Here is a 20,700-nt window from a genome sequence, read left to right on the forward strand (position 1 = left end):
ATAAACAAGGCCCAGTTTGACGCTGGATTTGCACATCGTTTGATACTGAAAGATGGAACAGCTATAAAGGATCCCGGTCATGATTCAGAACTGCAGACGGTAAGTGAAACGGTAAGTGCTCGTCAATCTTTAGCTCCACCCACGGCGTGCCTCCAGGAGCTCTGCTTTTTTTTGGAGAAAATCGTAAAGCTGTATCTTTCTTTTATAAATGTGATAAAACTAAAGACTTTTTGGAGATATGAACGATGCAATACTACTTTATAGGTACTCAAGATTAACATGAGATTGGGTGAAACGAATAAACGGAAAAAGGTTCAATCTTTGTAGAGAGGGAAGCATTTCTGTCTTGGTTTATGTTGACATGTCGTCCTCACCCGCTGGTGGCTGACAGCACACTGTCTCTAATTGCACTGCAACACTGCTCAAACTGACATGTGAGAAAATAAGCTGTATGTACAGGACACAAAGCCAGACTGAAACCACCACCTTCACATCTGCCAACATCTCAGTCCGGAAAACAACCAACCTACAACCAATCTGGGGGAAAACAACGCCTTACTCAACCTTATCACACACAACGCTTCCAAACAACTTTAAAGGAATTCATTTCTATTGGTCATATAATGTGTTTATGCTAATGAGCTTCTGTTTGATTGGTGGCCAGCACTCTATAGCCAATTAATTCGTTTTCGATTTGCTACTTCACTCAACTCTGTCAAAAGGCTCATTTGAGATGTCAAGCACTTGCGATGTCAATCGGCTCTTCTTTGCAAAGATGAATATATTTCAGTTATTTGTTGCAGATTATGGATGCTTTTGAAATACTTGCATGAAGATGAATATGACACACAAGCCAATGTGTCTAGAATTGAATTCAGTTATTTTGTTGCTAGTATTTCAGCTTCCAGCTCCCAAAACTGGTCTTTTAATTCATATTTAATCTGAAGCGGGGCAAACAGCTGCCCCGTGGTGAGCAGGTCGTCACATTTTGCCCACTTCAGCAGGAAAAAAGGGCCATTTTGATTGTATTTCATACGAATACTGTCATTTCTACCATTAAACTGGGCTGGTTCTGAACGGGTGAGTTGATGGAAAAAACTGCTTACTACACAAACGTTTGGCAGGCACTTGGTGCACATGCTGTTTCTTGGCTCAATATTTACGCGCTTGTTTTAAGTCCATCATTTTTAATCATTTATCCTTGTCAAAAGCAGCCCCCAAATGTCTGTTATGCAACACAGTCTGTGCACTTGTACCAAAGTTTTATTCATGAGGGTCTATATGGAAAGCAACACTGTTTCTATGGCTCATACTCAAGGTTAGGGATTTGAACAAAATCCAAGCCTAAAATATTCAACTCCAGCGAATAATTCATCCTTCACCATTTGTACATGAATAAAACCTCAAACACCTTGTTGGGGTGTTATTTTTCTAAGCAGACTTTTTTAAAGCATTTTCTCTGGCATGCGATGAAACAGATGGAAAAAAAAATCCACCGACTTGCACCATAGGACTAGAATCACCCTAACAACCACACTGAACACCCTAGCAACTGCATAGGAATGTGCACAGGAGAGCAGTAATTTAAAGTCAACATGAAAGGGCATTCGTTATTCAATAACAATGAAAAAAGTAGGTGAACTAGAATAAGTTACACTTTTCTTGTGTACTGTATTTCTTGTTTTGTTTTTCATGTGTATTGTTATTTGCTATTTTTGCTGTAACTTTAATTATATTAACATCAACCATAAAAAATGAAAAAGCTTTAATTATCTACAATAGTAAAACTATATACCGTATATACAGTATATATTAGTAAATATTTACTGTCCTCTGAATATAACTCAACATACAGCCATTATTGTCAAAAAAGCTGGCAACAAAAGTGAGTACACCCTAAGTGATAACAGCTATACATCGTTTAACCATGCAAAGCCACATGTCCTATTCTTCATGTTCATGTTTTTGTCTGCTTGACAGGACTATACAAATTTGTGTATCTTATATTACAGAATTAAAAATTTGGTGATTTGAGCACAATTCTCTCATACTGACCACTGATGTTCAACATGGCACCTCATGGCAAATAACTCTCTGAGGATTTGAGAATTAGAATTGTTGCTCTCCACAAAGATGGCCTAGGCTATAAGAAGATCAGTAACAACCTAAAACTGAGTTACAGTACAGTGGACAGGGTCATACAGAGGTTTTCCAAGACTGGTTCCACTCAGAACAGGCCTCGCAAGCGTCGATCAAAGATGTTAGATCCTTGTGCTGTGCTTCAGGTGCAGAAGCTGGCTTCGAAAAACAGATGCATGAGTGCTGCCAGCATTGCTTTAGATGTTGAAGCGGAAGGTCAACTTGTCAGTGCTCAGACCATACACTGCACACTGCAACAAGTCAGTTTGCATGGCCGTCATCCCAGAAGGAAGCCTCTTCTGAAGCTGGCTTACAAAAAGCCTGCAAACAGTTTGCTGAAGACAACCTGTCCAAGAGCATTAATTACTGGAACCATGTCCTGTGGTCTGATGAGACTGAGATAGATGAGGCTGATCTGATGAGGCTCAGATGGTGTCCAGCATGTGTGGCGATGCCCTGGTCAGGAGTACCAAGAAAATTGTATCTTGCCTATAGTCAAGCATGGTGGTGGTAGCTTCATGGTCTGGGGCTGCATGAGTGCTGCTGGTACTGGGAGCTGCAGTTCATTGAGGGAAACATGGATTCCAACATGTACTGTGACATTCTGAAGCAGAATATGATGCCTTCCCTTCAGAAACTGGGCCGAACGACAGTTTTCCATCATAATAACGACCCCAAACACACCGCCAAGATGACAACTGCCTTGCTCATGAAGCTGAAGGTGAAGGTGATGGAGTGGCCAAGTATGTCTCCAGATCTGAACCCTATGGAGCACATGTGGGGCATTCACCATGTGCCTAACATCCAACAGCTCCGTGATGTCATTATAGAGGAGTGGAAGAGGATGCCAGCAACAACCTGCGCAGCTCTGGTGAACTCCAAGCCCAGGAGGATTAAGGCAGTGCTAGATAACAATGATGCCCCTACAAAATATTGACACTTTGGACACAGTTTTAACATGTTCACTTAGGGTGTACTCATTTTTGTCGCCAGTTATTTAGACAATAATGGCTATATGCTGAGTTATATTTAGAGAACAGTAAATTTGCACTTCTATACAAGCTGCACATTGACTACTCTAAAATATATCCAAGTTTAATTTGCGTAGTATTGTCCTTTGAGAAGATATACTAAAATTGTTGCTGAAATGTGAGGGGTGTACTCACTTTTGCGAGATACTGTATCTTCCCCCTTAAACAACTAATGGAAAAAACACTGAGAATAAAAATTATCATCGTGAAGCAATAAAAAGCAGCTTTCAGTGGGAAAACGAAAGCCACATTCTGTCACATAACAACATTTCAACCTTCATTGCAGTGGCAGGATATCTGAGTGACACTCCGACTAATTAAAATTCCCAAATATCATCAGCCTGACAGCAACAGCTTTCAACTCCTCTGATGAGGGGCTGTACTAGAAAGGTCCTTCTGTATGCAAACGTGCAAAAAGATGCCTTCAGAAATCAATTGATCTATTAAAGTAACTGGGTCGTTTAGAGATCTGAGCGCTGGTTTAATTGCCCGTGAAAAAAAAGGGAAAAGAAAATGTCATCGTGATGATTTGGCACCAACACAATGATCAAGGGAAGACTAATTCTGAGTAATTGTGAAGTTAGGTCATGTTTCTCGCTCAAATTCAGTGTCTGTTATGAATAAATAAATAAAGTTGACACTTTGAGGTAGCACGTTTGAAAAACAGCCCAAGCCAGGTGCCAGCCGGGGAGACCCAATTTATTTTGAACATCTTTGTTTGGCTAAAATCTTTTAATTCAGAGCCAGAAAGCCACTCAATCTGAGCAGCATCTTTGTAATGCTAATAATTAGTTTCATGTACCCAGATCTTTGACTATCAGCACAAAACGTAATTAGTCGCAGTCTGTTTAGTTTTTGTGCCAAACACCAATTTAAAGTACACTAAATTAAATGTTTAAATGTTGATCCATCCATCATAATATAATATAATATAATATAATATAATATAATATAATATAATATAATATAATATAATATAATATAATATATATATATATATATATATATATATATTTTTTTTTTTTGATCAGGCATTAACACTTGTAAGATCCATCCATTCACGCATCCATCCATCCACGCAGGCAATTTCATTAAAAACAAAAAAAAAAACAGTTTTGTCAGGTAAACTAGAATTTTTCAGCATTCTCTTATTAAATAATAAAATAATTTAAATAAAAAATATTTAAGATCAATATTTATTCAACAAGTAGACATATTAAAGGTCTTAAAAATAATAGGTGACGTACTAAATATTTTCCAAACCACCTAAAACAGTCTACATCTGTGGTAAACAAACAAACAGCACAGTAATAAACTGGTGTGGGGAAAACATTTGTGATCATCTATTCAGAAAACAAGATATTGGCTGAAATATTTCCACAATAATGGGTTAATAAATAAATCTAGAGGTTCAAGATAACTGAAGTTCCCTTTCAGTCGGTCACTCCGAGTCACGTCGGATGACTGACGAATTGGGATCTCGCCAGAGAGACCAATCCACTTCGAGTGTAACTAAACGAGCCAATGGACATTGGCATGCGATCATTGCATCCAGCTGCCGCTGATCACAGCGTGAGTATAAGAGGCAGCGGGTGCACCGTGACATTCATCCTTTCGCCGGAGCCAAGCGGTAGTGGTGAAGCTACTGCTCTTCCCTTCCAGAGAGTGTTCTGCGAGCGAGTGCGGGCGTTACGGCGCAGCAGCGGTGGTCACATCGGCGGGAGAGAAAGATCGTCTTTGCTGACAGCCACACTAGGAGTGTGCGGTGGCCAGCTCCCCTGCGTGCTTCAGCACTAAAAGAGCATTTCTCTGAAAGAGCAATTTCTCTAAAAGAGTAACACGGGTGATCGCGTCTTTTTAAAGATGTCTTATCACCCGTGCGTTTCTGGGTGTGGTCGTTTCCTGGCGCCTCAGGACGGTCACGATCGCTGCCTCACATGTCTGGGCATTCAGCACGCTGAGGAAGCTTTCGTGGATGGTTCATGTTCTTCTTGTGGGGACATGACCATCTCGGAATCTTGTGGCTCCTCCGCTCTCACCACCCTCGATGGTGGGGCCGCTTTGGGGTATGCGGGCATTCCCTCAGTGGAGCGGTCTGTGGCCATGCAACTATGTCCAACAGTCGCTACCACTCTGCGGGGTGACCCGTGTCTCCCCTCGCGGGCCTGTAAGTATTCGTCAGATCTAACTGGCAGTGCTTATAGAGCCTGTGGGGAGGCGGCTTCTGCCCTTCACGCAATGGCGTTACTGCAGGTCCACCAGGCCAAAGCCCTGAAAGACCTGCACGAGGGTGGTCACGACCTGGCGGTTCTACATGAGCTGCGTGCTACGCGATTCAGTTCGCAAGGCGTCCCCCCAGGTTCGGGGGCATCCGGTTCACTGAAACTCTTTCAGAGGCTCCTGGGGCATATGGCTGCAGCTCGGTCTGCTCCATATGAGACCACTTCAGCACTGGCTCCATGGCCGAGTCCCGAGGTGGGCGTGGAAACGCGTTACTCACCGGGTTCAGATTACACCGGCCTGCCGCAAAACCTTCAGCCCGTGGACAGATCCCTCGTTCCTTCGGGCAGGAGTGCCCCTGGAGCAGGTATCCGGGCATGCTGTGGTATTCACGGATGCCTCGGCCACCGGCTGGGGAGCCACGTACAACGGGCACGCAGTGTCAGGGGTGTGGACGGGTCCCCAACTGCGTTGGCATATCAATTGCCTCGAGTTGCTGGCAGTACGCCTTGCCTTGAACCGCCTCAGAGGGCGCCTTCGGGGCAAGGACGTTCTGGTCCGTACGGACAATACTGCGACCGTTGCGTATATCAACCGGCAAGGCGGTTTACGCTCCCGTCGCATGTCGCAACTCGCCCGCCACCTCCTCCTCTGGAGTCAGAAGCATCTGAGGTCCCTTCGTGCCATCCACATCCCAGGAGTGTTCAATCAGGCGGCCGACGAGCTGTCTCGAGCGGCACTTCCTGGGGAGTGGAGACTCCATCCCCAGGCGGTCCAGCTGATTTGGAGTCGGTTCGGAGTTGCTCAAGTAGACCTGTTTGCGTCTCCAGAAACCACCCACTGCCAGTGGTTTTATTCCCTGTCCGAGGCAACGCTCGGCACGGATGCACTGGCACACAGCTGGACCCTGGGCCTGCGCAAATATGCGTTCCCCCCAGTGAGCCTGCTAGCACAGACACTGTGCAAGATCAGGGAGGACGAGGAGCAGGTCTTGTTAGTGGCTCCATATTGGCCTAACAGGATCTGGTTCCCGGAACTCATGCTCCTCGCGACAGCCCCTCCCTGGCCGATTCCTCTGAGGAAGGATCTGCTTTCTCAGAGACGGGGCACCCTCTGGCACCCGCGTCCAGACTTGTGGAAACTCCATGTGTGGTCCCTGGATGGGACGCGGAGGTTCTAGGTGATCTGCCCCAGGAGGTAGCTCTCACTATCGCTTCAGCACGAGCACCGTCCACAAGACGGGCCTATGCGCTGAAGTGGAACCTGTTCGTCGAATGGTGTTCCTCTCACTGTGAGGACCCCCGGAGATGTTCGATCAGAGCTGTGCTTTCCTTTTGGGTTGGAGCGTAGGTTGTCCCCCTCCACCCTTAAGGTTTATGTTGCTGCTATTTCCGCTCACCACGACCCCGTAGAGGGAAGGTCAGTGGGGAAGCACGATCTGGTTGTCAGGTTTCTTAGGGGGGCCAGGAGGTTAAACCCGCCTAGGCCTCCCTCCCTACCCTCTTGGGATTTGGCATTGGTGCTAAGAGCCCTACAAACTGCCCCCTTCGAGCCTTTGCAGTCAGTTGAGTTGAAGTTTCTCTCTATGAAAACCCTACTCCTGACTGCGTTGGCCTCGATCAAGAGGGTGGGGGTCCTGCAGGCATTTTCGGTCAATGAATCGTGCCTTGAGTTTGGGCCGGCTGACTCCAGTGCAACACTGAGGCCCCGGCCCGGCTATGTGCCCAAGGTTCCTACCACTCCCTTCAGAGACCAGGTAGTGAACCTGCAAGCGCTGCCCCTGGAGGAGGCAGACCCAGCCCTAGCTTTGCTCTGTCCTGTACGCGCACTGTGACAGTACGTGGATAGAACTCAGAGCTTCAGGACCTCAGAACAGCTCTTTGTCTGTTACGGAGGACAGCAGAAGGGGAAGGCTGTCTCCAAGCAGAGGATGGCCCACTGGATAGTGGATGCCATCACCTTGGCCTATGAAGCACAAGGTGTGCCCTGCCCACTCAGGTTGCGTGCTCACTCCACTAGGGGTGTCGCATCGTCCTGGGTGCTGGCTCGTGGTGCCTCGCTAGCAGACATCTGTAGAGCTGCGGGTTGGGCGACTCCTAACACGTTCGCTAGGTTTTGTAGCCTACGTGTCGAACCGGTTTCCTCCTGTGTTCTCACCTCAAACGGGTAGTGGCACTGAGAGGCCCGGCTCAGAGTCGGCTTGCGGCGTTCTTTCGCCTAATTCTCCAGAGAGTTCCTTAACCAGGCAAACCCTGTCGAGTCCTCCAGCACTCTGGCGTCCGGACGTGGCGGAGCGTCCGGCGCCAGGCCTTTCAGCCAATGAATTCTTGAAATCTGATGTGAGGCTAGTGCCCATATGAGAGACCCTGCCGGGATCCCATATGTGTATTCCACGGTATGCTTATTAGAGCCGTGTTTCCCCTGGCAGACCACGTTCTGCCATCTCTAATTATGCAGCCTGTGCCATCTCAGAGACTTCCATGTGCAATAGGGCCCTACGGGGTTACTTCACATGTCTAAATGCCACTTAACCCCCTCTGGGAGGAGGTGACTCCGCAGTGTGCCTCTTCCAAACGGAAGGGCACGCTTCCCAGTGTTATCCAAGTCCTACTGTCTGGGTTGTCCAAGGAACAACAGTAGTTGACCTTCTCTGTGTAGAGCCCGGTCCTATCGTCTGCCTTATAGGAAGGATCAAGAGGCTTACACAGGGCACTGGAAGGGGCAGCTCCTGTGGCGTTTTAGTAGGGATCCCAATTCGTCGGTCATCCGACGTGACTCGGAGTGACCGACTGAAAGGGAACGTCTCGGTTACGTATGTAACCCTCGTTCCCTGAAGAAGGGAACGGAGACGTCACGTCCCGTCGCCACAGTTGCTGTACCACCGCTGAGCGGCCGGGTCACCAGCTCGGCTCCTCAGCGAAAGCATGAATTAATGCGGTGCACCCGCTGCCTCTTATACTCACGCTGTGATCAGCGGCAGCTGGATGCAATGATCGCATGCCAATGTCCATTGGCTCGTTTAGTTACACTCGAAGTGGATTGGTCTCTCTGGCGAGATCCCAATTCGTCGGCCATCCGACGTGACGTTGAACAATGAGCGTTGTTCTCTCTCATTAATAAATTACATAAAATATTCAGTTTAAAAAAGACAATTAAACTTAATATCACTTAATGCTCTTATTAAACGCCTGAGACATACTGGTGTCTTTGCTTCAAACAAAAATTTAAAAATAAAAATGGCGACATACAGAACATTTTCCAAACCAGACCAAAGCTGTGACCACAGAGTTGTGATAAAAACCACACCGTGAGAAATAAAATCCACTTATACCCTTAAGTACACAGTGTGTAAGCAGAGCTCTTCTCTCCTGAGCACCAGCAGGCGTTAAACTCAATAGGAGGCAGAAGTGTTGAGGGCTGCGGTGTGGGCAGCCTGAAGATCCTGCTGTTTGCCTGAGGGCGATCTAGAGCTAAGGCAAACAATACTGTATGTGTGTAAATGAAAGAGAGAGGAGACAGAGAAATGCCCCGAGCTCTTTTCTTCAAGCACCACTCATGATGTAATTCAGACCACTGGCCTTAATTTCCAAACTGATAAATATCACGGTCATTAGATACATTAGATTAAGATACTTTAAAACTGCAGTTTAACCAAACAGAAGCTACTCAATCCACAGGAGTCCAATTAAATTTAAGCTATTCTTCTCACATATTTTGCAAAAAAATAAAAAATAAACCAATCAAGCGAACTAACACAAAGTAACAACAATAAAGCCATTCGTTTTTATTCATAAATAATCTACATGACTAAACGGAGTCTGAATCATTTTGTGAACTGGATCTACTGATTCACTGCAATGATTCAGCTCAAAACAAAGATCTATTAATGAATCACACATCGCTACTCTTTCAAGCTTTTATGAAAGAACCAACGGCAGCTAGGCCGGATGTTGAGGTTAAAAGAGAAAAACGGCTTATATTTCTGTCTGTTTCTCACATAAAGCTATCGTATGAGTCTTATGAACCACCTCTAGACATTTTTACTTGCATTATATTGAAAAGATATCCTGTCCACATGTTTTATCATGGTCATCTGGTCACTTATTACTCCTTATGTTATCTTCAGACCGTATTGCATTACTATCATCAACCTCCTCTTAGGAAGTAGCCTTATCATGTTTATCATCATAATAATGATCATAATTACTGGATAATGACTAATTTCTCCTGTTACTTCTTGGTTTACAGTCTATCTGGTTTCCTGTCCAGACGCCCACCAACCAACTGACACCCAATATAAGAAAAGCCTTCTCAGATGCTGACTGCATATTAAAACAAGGCTGCGGTAGACAAGAGAAGCACGTCTCCTTAAAGGCCTTAAGATACCAGCGTAAAAAGCTGATGGAAATAGGATGAGAGTCTTTCAGAGACAGATGGGAAACAGGAGGGATAGACAGAGAGTGAGAGAAACAGAGACAACTAACAATAGCAGATAGGAGTGAGAAATAATGAGGTGTAGAGAAAAGAAATATATATATATATATATATATCTGGGATTATTTTGTAGAGATTTACACTTAAAAGAAAAGTGGCCAGATCTTCTGGAATTTACCGCTGGCTCTGATGTCTCTGTAGTGGTTAAACACGAGATATAATTTGTGTTGGGTAAATCTAACGGCCAGTCTTTCGTCTCATTGAACTATTATTTGTTCCAGAACAAATAGTTTTGGCAAAATATTATCATGTTTATTCAATGCTGTATATCGCGCTGTCTTTGTACGGTTGGCTGAATTGCCTAGCAACTTTTATGATGGCTGTTGTTGTTGTTTATTACAGTTAATATGATTATTCAATAAATAATAATAGTATTTAATAATAGTGTTTAGTACCGAGGCATGGTGCGTGTTCGTGATTGTGATTTTAGTTACATTGTTCCTCCATTAGATGGCGACAAGAGACTGTTTTTTTTTTTTTTTTGAGTCAGTGCTGCAGTAAAGACTTTTTCTTTGAAAAATAAATGCTTTTGTGAACAGAAGTTATTTTTACTTTCAACAACGACGCGGCTAACAAATGAGCAGTGCTATCACAAATCACGCTTATAGTATGAAAGGATATTGGCGATAAGACAAAGATAACGCTTTCCTCAGTGGACATTTAGACTTATATTTTATTGTCTGTAGGAGATGCTGTATCTCCAAAAACGTCGAAGCAAATTTTGAAATGGACCTTATCTTTATTAACAAACCACATATTTGAAGTCCAAGCAAACACATTCTTGCCTAAAGAATTTCTTTTAAAACTGCATTCCGTGACACAAAACAGTATTATTTTTTAAATTATAGTGGATTTGGACTCTAATATTACACTCCTATCAGCCAATCAGATTCGAGAACCAGAAAGAGCTGTTGTATAAACATACATATACAGTATATGTATGTATATATATATATATATATATATATATATACGTATTGACCCGAATATAAGACAATGTTTTTTTCTTGAAAACACATGAAAAAACGCGGTCATCTTATATTTGGGGACTAGACTTTAACATGTCAGTAATACACCCACAACAATAGGTGGCGCCAAAAACGCATAAAACGAATGTGCCATGAAATATGTAATGTAATGTGTGTTGTAAAGATCGCAAGTGAAAACAAAAGAAAAAGAAAAGCTTACAGCGGCACGAGTCGTGACTGTTATGTTAGCCTGATGGGAACAAACTTCCTCTGTAAGTGATTTTAAAACATAAGACAGTACCCAGATTTGAAGACTACAATAAGATTTCACTTCTACTGTGATAAAATTTTGGTAGGCTATGAGATGGATAGCCTAAATGTCATATAATTCAGATGGGCTACCTGTTATTTCAATGGTATATCAAAAAGTGTATATTTTTCAATGTCATTGTTAGTACATTTTACCAGTATTTACCATACTTTCAAAACAAAAATTAAAATAGGAAAAAATATGCAATTTGAAAATAATAATAAAAAAAAAAACAAGATTTAGATTTCAAAAAGCCTTTTTTCCAAAAGGTACATCTGGAAAAAGGGGGGTCGTCTTATAATCAGGGTCGTCTTATATTCGGGACAATACGGTATATATATTAGTGCTGTCAATCGATTAAAAAATTTAATCGCGTTAATCACAGTCATGGACTGTGATTAATCATGATTAATCGCAAATATAAAATACTAGGATTTACCTGTAAATGTGTTGAAATAGAAATGCATGACAAACTAGTTTAAGGAAACAGAACCTTTCACACTTCCACCAGGTATGAGACATAATCCTTATTATCCTTTTATCATTATTCTTTTGTTTTTATTCAGCCATTATCAACCTTTAAACTGGCAATAAAACGTTTACCAAGCCACATCGCTTCAATCCCAGTATACATTTACCCAACTATTATCAAAAGTATTTCTAAATAAATACAACAAAACATTTCTTGCGACCTTACAAGAAGTATTATGACAAAATGCATTATGAAGAAGAATCGGACCTGTTCTGCAGCTGCATTAGAGCTAGCATGCTACATAAGACAATTTATGAGATTAATAGTACACTTTTCCTCAGAACTCACTTCAAACATACAGTTACAGTTGAATAGTAATACAGACGAAAATAACCGTAATTTTTATCGTTCTGGTCAAATATTGCAGCGCAAATATTATTAACATCTTTAATATGTGAATGCTGGCAAATGACCATGGCATAAACAGGATAATCAACGGCTAGCTGTGCATTAAACGATTTGAACGCACTTCGCATAGGCAATCACCCTCCGCTGCGCGTTGGGTGGTTCTTCGCCTCCACTTCGTGCATTCAAATCGTTTAATGCACAGCTAGCTGTTGATTGTCCCTTACATATACACCTTGGGTGGCCGCGGTACATTAAAAAAGTAGCCCAAAAAAACGCAACCCACGGCTCTGTAATTTTCCCGCAACTGTATTTTCAAAATAGCCCACTTGTGCCGTTACCCTGGCAACACTGGTTCGCTGTACCCTCATCACACAATGATAGATAACCTTCCGTGCTGCGATGACGGCAAGCAGTTGGGGTCAAACCTTATCAAACGATTAATCTGCGTTAAAAAAATATTAACGCGTTAAAATTTTTTGATTAATCGCTTGCGTTAATGTGTTAACGTTGACACCCCTAATATATATATATATACACACATACATACATACACACACACACACACACACACACACACACACACATATATATATATATATATATGAGAGAGAGAGAATAAATAATGGTGGTGAAAGATGGTGAGATGGTGTTTGTGTGTATATATATATATATATATATATATATATATATATATATGTGTGTGTGTGTGTAAAGGTGGCTCTGCATGCCAATGATTCTGAGATTTCATGTTTGCATGCCTTCACCATGTTTTTGACCATGCCATTCATAAGATCGCTCATGAATATTACTTTTCTAATTACCCTCGGCTCCTCTACAAAGCGCAATTGACTAGAGAACATAATCAAACTGAATATCCGTGCAAGGGTCCCGCTTTGCGCTCTGGGGCTCTCCGTCTTACATTGTTATTCACACAGAGACCTTGTTCATAAAGTAAAACGTGAACAGACAATAATTTAGTCCATTTAGCCTCCTCTTCCCTGCGTACCAAATAAATTTGCACCTATAAATCCAGAAATGAAGATGGAAGGAAATAATATTTATTTTGCAGCGCTTGTGTAATTCCATTGAATGCCTTAAAAAGTCAAAGGTGAAAAAAGTAAAGCAGCATGTTAAAATGTGTTTACTTTTCACCACAAAGCAGCCATTTAGATACAAAGAGCTAAAGTACTTCCATAAAGACCCATTTGCTCTTTTACAGCACTTGGAAAGTGGTATTATTACTAAATTTGAAGCACTTTGGGTCTTTGTTGGCAAGGGGGCTTCACTTACTCGCATTCTCTCTACAGACACAATAAGAGCAGTGCACGCTGACATCGACCACCCGTGGCAAGAGCTGATAATTCTTAGACCGGTAAACAGTGGCGTATCCCAGTGGAGAGAGATTAAAGAGCGAGAAACCGTGTGAGAAGAAGACAGAGAGAGAGAGACACTTACACTGAGTACCACTTGGAGAAATGAAGTAAACTCCATACTGCAGTCGGCTCGATAGGAAAGGAGTGGAACTCATGATACTATCTAAGTCATTCTGTCTACCAATATACCATTGATCCGCTTCACTTCTGTTTTTCCCCTACTGATCTTGAGACATGGGATAAAACTTTACCAGCAATTAGTTTTAAAAGTAGCATCATTTGCACTGATTTAAGAATTTTCTCATCACAAATGTAACATTGTAACTTCTTTATTTCCTAAAATCACATTGCATTACCATTGTCTACCCTTAAAAGATCCATCTGTTCTTAATAGTTCATCTAGATTAAAATTAAAACATGTATCCATTTAATTACACGTTATGCTGATTAATTTAACTCTTTGAATGGACAAAAACAGCTTTAAATTGGTTTTATTTAAATAGATTTTAAAGGGATAGTTCACCAAAAAATGAAAATTCTGTCATCATTTACTCACCCTCAAGTAGTTCCAAACCTGTATTAATGTCTTTGTTCTGCTGAAAACAAAGGAAGATATTCTGATGAATGTGGGAAACAGAGCAGTTCTGGGGCACCATTGACTTCCATAGTATTTTTTTCCCCCTATATATTCCTATATAGTATAGTATTTTTGCATATCTATTTATCTATCTATAACCTACGACTCAAACCAGATGTAGCTAACAAGACGTTTCTGATCTACATTTAGCATTATTAATCTGTAGGCTAAGAACATTTATATATATATATATATATATAATATGGCTAGGTTGGAATTTAAACTTTGAAACTGTTATCTTTCTTTTCTGCTCAAGATGAGAACGTTTAATTAGCCTATCCAATGTTAGAGAGAGGACAAAATAAATAGAAACATTTAAACTCCAATATGGAGAAGTCTGATGTAACTCATATGGTTTAATACTGTCCAATATAAGACTGAAGAGGAAAAAAGAAATTGAAACATTTAAACTACTAAAAGAACAAAACGGAGTAGTTTGATCACGGTTATCCACGGGCGCTGCGGATAATCCGCGGGTCGGGTAATAAAAATGCATTCTGATTATTTGCGGGTGGGTCGCAGGTGGACAAAATAAATCATAAATGATGCAATATTAACTACATTTTTTTTTAATATACATTTTTTTGTTTTTGTATTGTTTTAAAACAATTTTTCATTGTTTCTCGAAACGTCATAGCATTTCCATACCAGCGATGACTTGCAGCATATGTCCCCATGCATCATATACGTTGTCACGCATTGACGTCATCAAATTGCGATCGGTTCGTGAGAGCGGCCAAATGTATGAGTAGGCCTACCGATTGAGTCATAAAATGTAATTATCGGCCGATGCCGGTCTCCGGCCCACCGATCGGGGCATCCCTAATTATAACTCTCTGAATTAGTAAAACAGCTTTAAAAGTCAAAATATTGTTTTATTTGATATTATGTTTCATATCAGTCCATTTTGTAATCCGGTAATCTTTCTGCAGAATTTAAAATTATTGTACAAGTCTCATTGTTTTTTAAGCATCTTACACCATGAGCGTCACCTTTTTAAGAAGCTGAGGCAAGTTAAAAGTAGAACAGATTTGAAAAATACATACATACATACATGCTCTATGTCTAGCTGATTAAATCTAGCTCTCATTAATTAAATTGACAACCCTAATTAAAATAAATATGAACTTTAATAAAAACTTAATAAAGTATCCTTCAGAAACTGATTTCTAACCCCCTTTTCCCCATCCTTTCTTCAATGCCCTACTGGTTTCAGGGTCCAGATTTGGACCTGAGAGCAGCACACCTCGGATAAGAGCGGTCTCCATGGTAACCTCCAGCCTGAAGCTATCTGTGAGTATTGCATTAAGGCCGTCAGTTCAGGAGTTTAGGGAGCTGGTAATTCATTCGACAGCAACGGGGACTGAACTACTGTGTGAGGTTAGACCCATAATCCCATGAATACCGGTGCTCTTCGACAGTGAGGGACAGCGATGAGGGAAGTAAACCGTGCCGACCATGCTTGAGCTGCATTTTGGAAATGCGGTGGCTGGAGGAGTACAAAAACTTCACCAATCACTTTAAAGTTCACCCAAGGTGCTACAGAGTCACAATAAGTGATATTGCCACAGAGAAGAATAAAGGTGCCAGTTCGTAAACACATTTAAAATGAGCATAAACCAGTTTTCTGGTCTCAGCTGGTCTGTTGGCAAGTTTTTAGGTGCTTTTTTTTTTTAGCTTGACCAGACTGGAAGACCAGGTAAAACTGGCAAATCACTGCACATTTGTTAATGCAGGGTTTAAATGAGGTGAACAATCAACCCAAAAAAACAATTGGAAAGTGAAAAGATTTATTGCATGTTGACTTAAATCAATGAAAATGATTAAAAACAAACCAATATTCTTCAAGTCGCATACACTATCAGTCAAAAGTTTTTGAACAGTAAGATTTTTATTGTTTTAAAGAAGTCTCTTCTGCTCACCAAGCCTGCATTTATTTGGTCCAAAGTACAGCTAAAACAGTAAAACAAATATACACACACACACACATACATATACATATATATATATATATATATATATATGTGTGTGTGTGTGTGTGTGTGTGTATACACATACACAGTGCCTTGCGAAAGTATTCATACCCCTTCATTTTTTTTTTTTCACGTTTTATGTTGCTGCCTTATGTTAAACTGCTTTAAATATATATATATATTTTTCCACATCAATCTACACTCCATACACCATAATTGTAAAGCAAAAAGCAGGTTTTTAACATCTTTGCAAATTTAATAAAAATTAAAAAATCTTAAATGATTCCATTGCATAAGTATTCATACCCTTATCTGGGACAGTTGAAATTTAGCTCAGGAGCCTTCATATAGCTTGTAGATGCTACTACACTTCGAGTGAAGTTAACCTGTGGCAAATTCTGAGAAACAAGATTCTCTGGTCTGAACCACCACAATTCCAAGCTTCATGTTTGAAGGAAACCAGCTCTGCTCATCACTTGCAGAGTACCATCCCAAAAGTAAAGTGTGCTCGTAGCAGCCTCATGCTGTGGTGGTGTTTTTCAGTGGCAGGGACTGAGGGACACATCAGAGTAGAAGAAAAGCTCAATGCACCAAAATATCGAGATAGCCTTAATGAAAACCTAGTTCAGAGCATTCAGAACCTCAGACTGAGCAGAAGGTTCACCTTCCAACAGGACAATGACCCTAAGCACACAGCAAGAGTGGCTTATAGACAACTCCATGAATGTCCTTGAGTGGCCCAGCCACATCCTGAAATTGAACCCAATCAAACTTTCTGGAGAAACCTGAAAATGTGTATCTGCCTCCATCCAACCTGACAGAGCTTGAGAGGTGAAGAGGTGAGGAGAAGAATGGCAGATAATTGCCAAATGATGATGATCAAAGCTTGTCGCATCATACCCAAACATATTTGATTCTGTAAAGGTACTTCAGCCAAATATTTAGTTAAGGGTATGAATACTTATGCAATATACTTATTTCAGTTTTTTTATTTGTAATAAATTTACGAAGTTGTGACAATTCCGTTTTTGCTTTGTCAATATGGTGTATGGAGTGTAGAATGATGAGGGTGAAAAAAAAGTAATTTAAAGCAGTTTAACATAAGGCAGCAACATAACAAAAAATAAAGGGCACTAACATGATAAAAATAAAGGGCACTGTATGTATATATACACACTGACACAAGCTGTTGAATGGTATAGTGTATAATGTTATGAAAGCTTTTTATTTCAGATAAATGCTGATCTTTAGATCTGTCCATTCATATTGACAATAATAATAATAATAATAATAATAATAATAAATGTTTCTTGAACAGCAAGTTAGCATATTATAATTATTTCTGAAGGATCATGTGACACTGAAGACGAGTAATGATGCTGAAAATTTTACTTTGATCACAGGAACAAATTACATTTTAAAATCAAATCAAATAGAAAGCAGTTATTTTAAATAGTAAATATATTTTACAATATTACTGCTTTTGCTGTATTTTGGATCAAATGGTGAGCAGAAGAGAATTCTTAAAAAAAACATTACAAATCTTACTGTTCAAAAACTTATGACTGGTAGTGTAGATGCCTAAAACAAACACAGAACAAGAAAAAACAGAGCAAGAGCAATAAACAACTCTAGTGTTATGGTGACATTGATTATTGAAAGAAATGCCATTACAGCTCATTGATTTAACTTCTCAGCACCCATTAATCATGCATAAGGGATTTTACTTCCGTCTGCATCTAAACGGTCATCAATCGTCTCTCTTAAGCTTGCAGTTGACATTTAATTATAACATAAATTTTGGTCAACATCAACAGGGAAGTTTATTGATCATATAAGAAGATTCTCCAGTCATTCCCCCCTCGCCCCTTAAAAATGCATACATATTTACAGGGGCGGAATTAGTGAATTGGGGGCCCCAAGCAAATATAGGAATGGGGCCCTATACATTTGCACACATTTACCTTGATCAACCTTGAGGTTCCTTTTTTGTCGTGATGCTTGCTGCTGCACAATGGTGCCCCATAGTTGTGTCCAGTGTTTCTACATTTTTCATGTACATATTATAATAGGATTATTTCATTTAGCAGACACTTTTATTCTTTCGTGTTGTGGACCATGAAATAGCAATTGATTTACCGTTGAGATACAAGTTTTAACAAAAAACTAAATAAATTATAAAATGATAAACCTCACAAATGAACCTTTAAACCATTTTTTTTTTTTTTTTAAGAAAAGGGATAAATTATTACATTATTTAAAATGGATTTATGTGGGTGAATTTTCTGAACAAAAACTGCAGACTGGATTATTGAAAATGCACATTCATTTTCTGCCAGTAGGAGGTGCTTTTGGAACATCAGAAATATAGCGGTTTCCCCAGTAACGGCTGTTAACAAAGCAGTGCTCAGCTCATAAATTATACTTTATCAGGTAAAATGAAAATGCCATCGAAATTTTTCTGAAGAGAATCGGTTCCCTTCAGAGGTTCATTCATATAAAAACTTGAATTAGTGAGAATGAGAAATGTGTGAAAAAATATAGCCTATATTGATGAGGAAAGTCCACTGATGAGTTACCAGCATAAGCCTACATTCAATTTTAGCCATTTTAACTTAGGGCTGTCAATCAATTAAAATATTTAATCGTGATTAATCGCATGATTGTCATGAGTTAACTAGCGAATAATGGCAACTTAATCACACATTTTTATCTGTTCTAAATGTACCTTAAATTAATACTTTTCAAGTTTTTAATACTCTAATCAACATGGGTATGGACAAATATGGATGCTTTAAGGAATATATGTTTATTATTAGTGAAACCATAGTTAACATAGAGCATGAAGAGTAGACATGTTTCGTAGGTCATAGATGTTTTTCAAAGAACTTGTTCATGTCTATAGACCCTTTTTGCGCCGACGTCACGATTACGTCACCGCGCTAGCTGGAGGCAAAACAAAGGGAAAACTGGAGGCGGCCCATTCAAACCAGCACAGATTCGGCTACATAAGGAGCTTAAAACATCATCTTGTTGTGATGTTGGATGCAAGAATCGACGTAGTACAGGTTCCGATTTGAAATTTTATCGCATACCTGCTGCCAATCCCAGACAAAAAAACGACGACAGCTGTGGTTAAACGAGATAAAACAAGCGGACTGGACAGAAACTATCGTCAAAAATGCCCGCGTTTGCAGCGCACACTTCTTATCAGAAAAGGTTAAATAAAGTATTGTCTTTTGTTGTTATGGATTATGGTTTGTGTTACGTGTCTAAAGATTTCTTATGCATCTCACAACTATGAAATAATGTCTGTGTGCATGTGTGTAAAACAACAAACTGACGATTTATATGCTTAATCATCTGTAATTGTTGTGATTGATAGTGGCTGGACTTTCTAAGAACTTAGTAAGAAATAATAATCAAATACAGAAAGTTCAAAATTATTTTCTGGAATTTTTATTTCTAGAAACTATTCACATCTTCCTTTAAATGTACTGTATGTAAAGTATTGTAAACTTAACTTGCATAATTTACAGGATGTATATATTTTAAAATAACTATTTGGCCATGATACATACATCTTCAAATAATATATCCATCACATTGAATGTTTAACTTTTTGTATTTTGGCCCAGTTCACTCTCACGTAACGTTAGCTGTAAAAATAGCCTGCTGAAGTTGAAATATATGTACATCTTCATGACTAGATAGACACAGGTGAGTTTCTCTTTACTACTCATTAGGTTTCTCTAATGGCGAGTTCACACTGCACGATTTTAGCCCGATTTTTCACTCGCCGACAGGTTTTGATAAATCGCCGACAAATGCCTGATATCGGAGGCAAATCGGAGCTTGTTCACCAAAGTGACAATCGCGCAGTGTGATTCACCGACGCCCCTGCGAAATATTTGACATGCTAAATATCATCTGGAGCTGTCGGCGATTCACAATCCTGCTGTGTGCAATGATTTCTGACTGAAAACTACATCGGCGATGACCTTCAGCCAATGAGAGACAAAGATACAGGGCAGAGGTAAGTTCGGTGAGGAGTTAGACCATATCAGTATTTTAATATGTACAATTATATCATACAGAAACAAGCACAAACGCTTGACCAGCCGCAACATCAGCATAACAGTTACTGCAAAATTATTATTTACTACTCTTTGCAGAACACAATCCCTGTTCCCTGCATCTCTCTCCTGCATAATCTGTTTTTCTTTTTGTAGCTGGAAATCACCGCACAGACAATTTGTGGGTTATATATTTTTTAATACTTCCAGTCGTGCTCGAGAACTGTCTGACGCATGCGGGTTCTCGCGTTATTTCCTTATCACTTCTCGCGTGTGTTTTGATGTGACACGTAGTTTGCGGATCAGAGTTGTCGGCGATTCTTCCTATTGTGAAATCGTGCAATGTGAAAGCCCCTGTCGCCGATCCATCGTGCAGTGTGAACACAGCAGCGACTGAATGCTACCCCAGATAGTTACGCAGTGTGAAAACAACAGCGATCCGACAATTTTGAAAATTGTGCAGTGTGAACTCGGCATAACGTTATATGCGACTCGAGTCACTCAGTCGGAGGTAATCCTGTCAGATCGTCCATCAATGAGCATAGGGTCGGCCAATCTGACTTTGTCCGTTAAAGTTAACTTATTTCAATAACAATAAT

The 20,700-nt window shown here is 40.4% G+C and overlaps 1 protein-coding gene across 6 annotated transcripts in view; it reads right to left on the reverse strand.

Moving 5' to 3' along the window:
• The window catches only part of LOC131551374 (cadherin-18), a 225,939-nt gene that overhangs the window by 11,826 nt on the left and 193,413 nt on the right, over nt 1-20,700 (reverse strand). Inside the window, exon 1 of one of the 6 annotated variants that reach the window (XM_058794303.1) lies at nt 13,498-13,623. The exons of the other annotated variants lie outside the window; for them this stretch is intronic. Within the exon in view, the coding sequence (XP_058650286.1) occupies nt 13,498-13,570 (73 nt within the window). The 5' untranslated portion in view covers nt 13,571-13,623. Of the gene's footprint in view, nt 1-13,497; nt 13,624-20,700 lie in introns of those variants that run through there. 6 annotated transcript variants of the gene reach the window in all.

The sequence above is a fragment of the Onychostoma macrolepis genome, chromosome 12 (genome assembly GCF_012432095.1).
Source record: "Onychostoma macrolepis isolate SWU-2019 chromosome 12, ASM1243209v1, whole genome shotgun sequence".
NCBI lineage: Eukaryota > Metazoa > Chordata > Actinopteri > Cypriniformes > Cyprinidae > Onychostoma > Onychostoma macrolepis.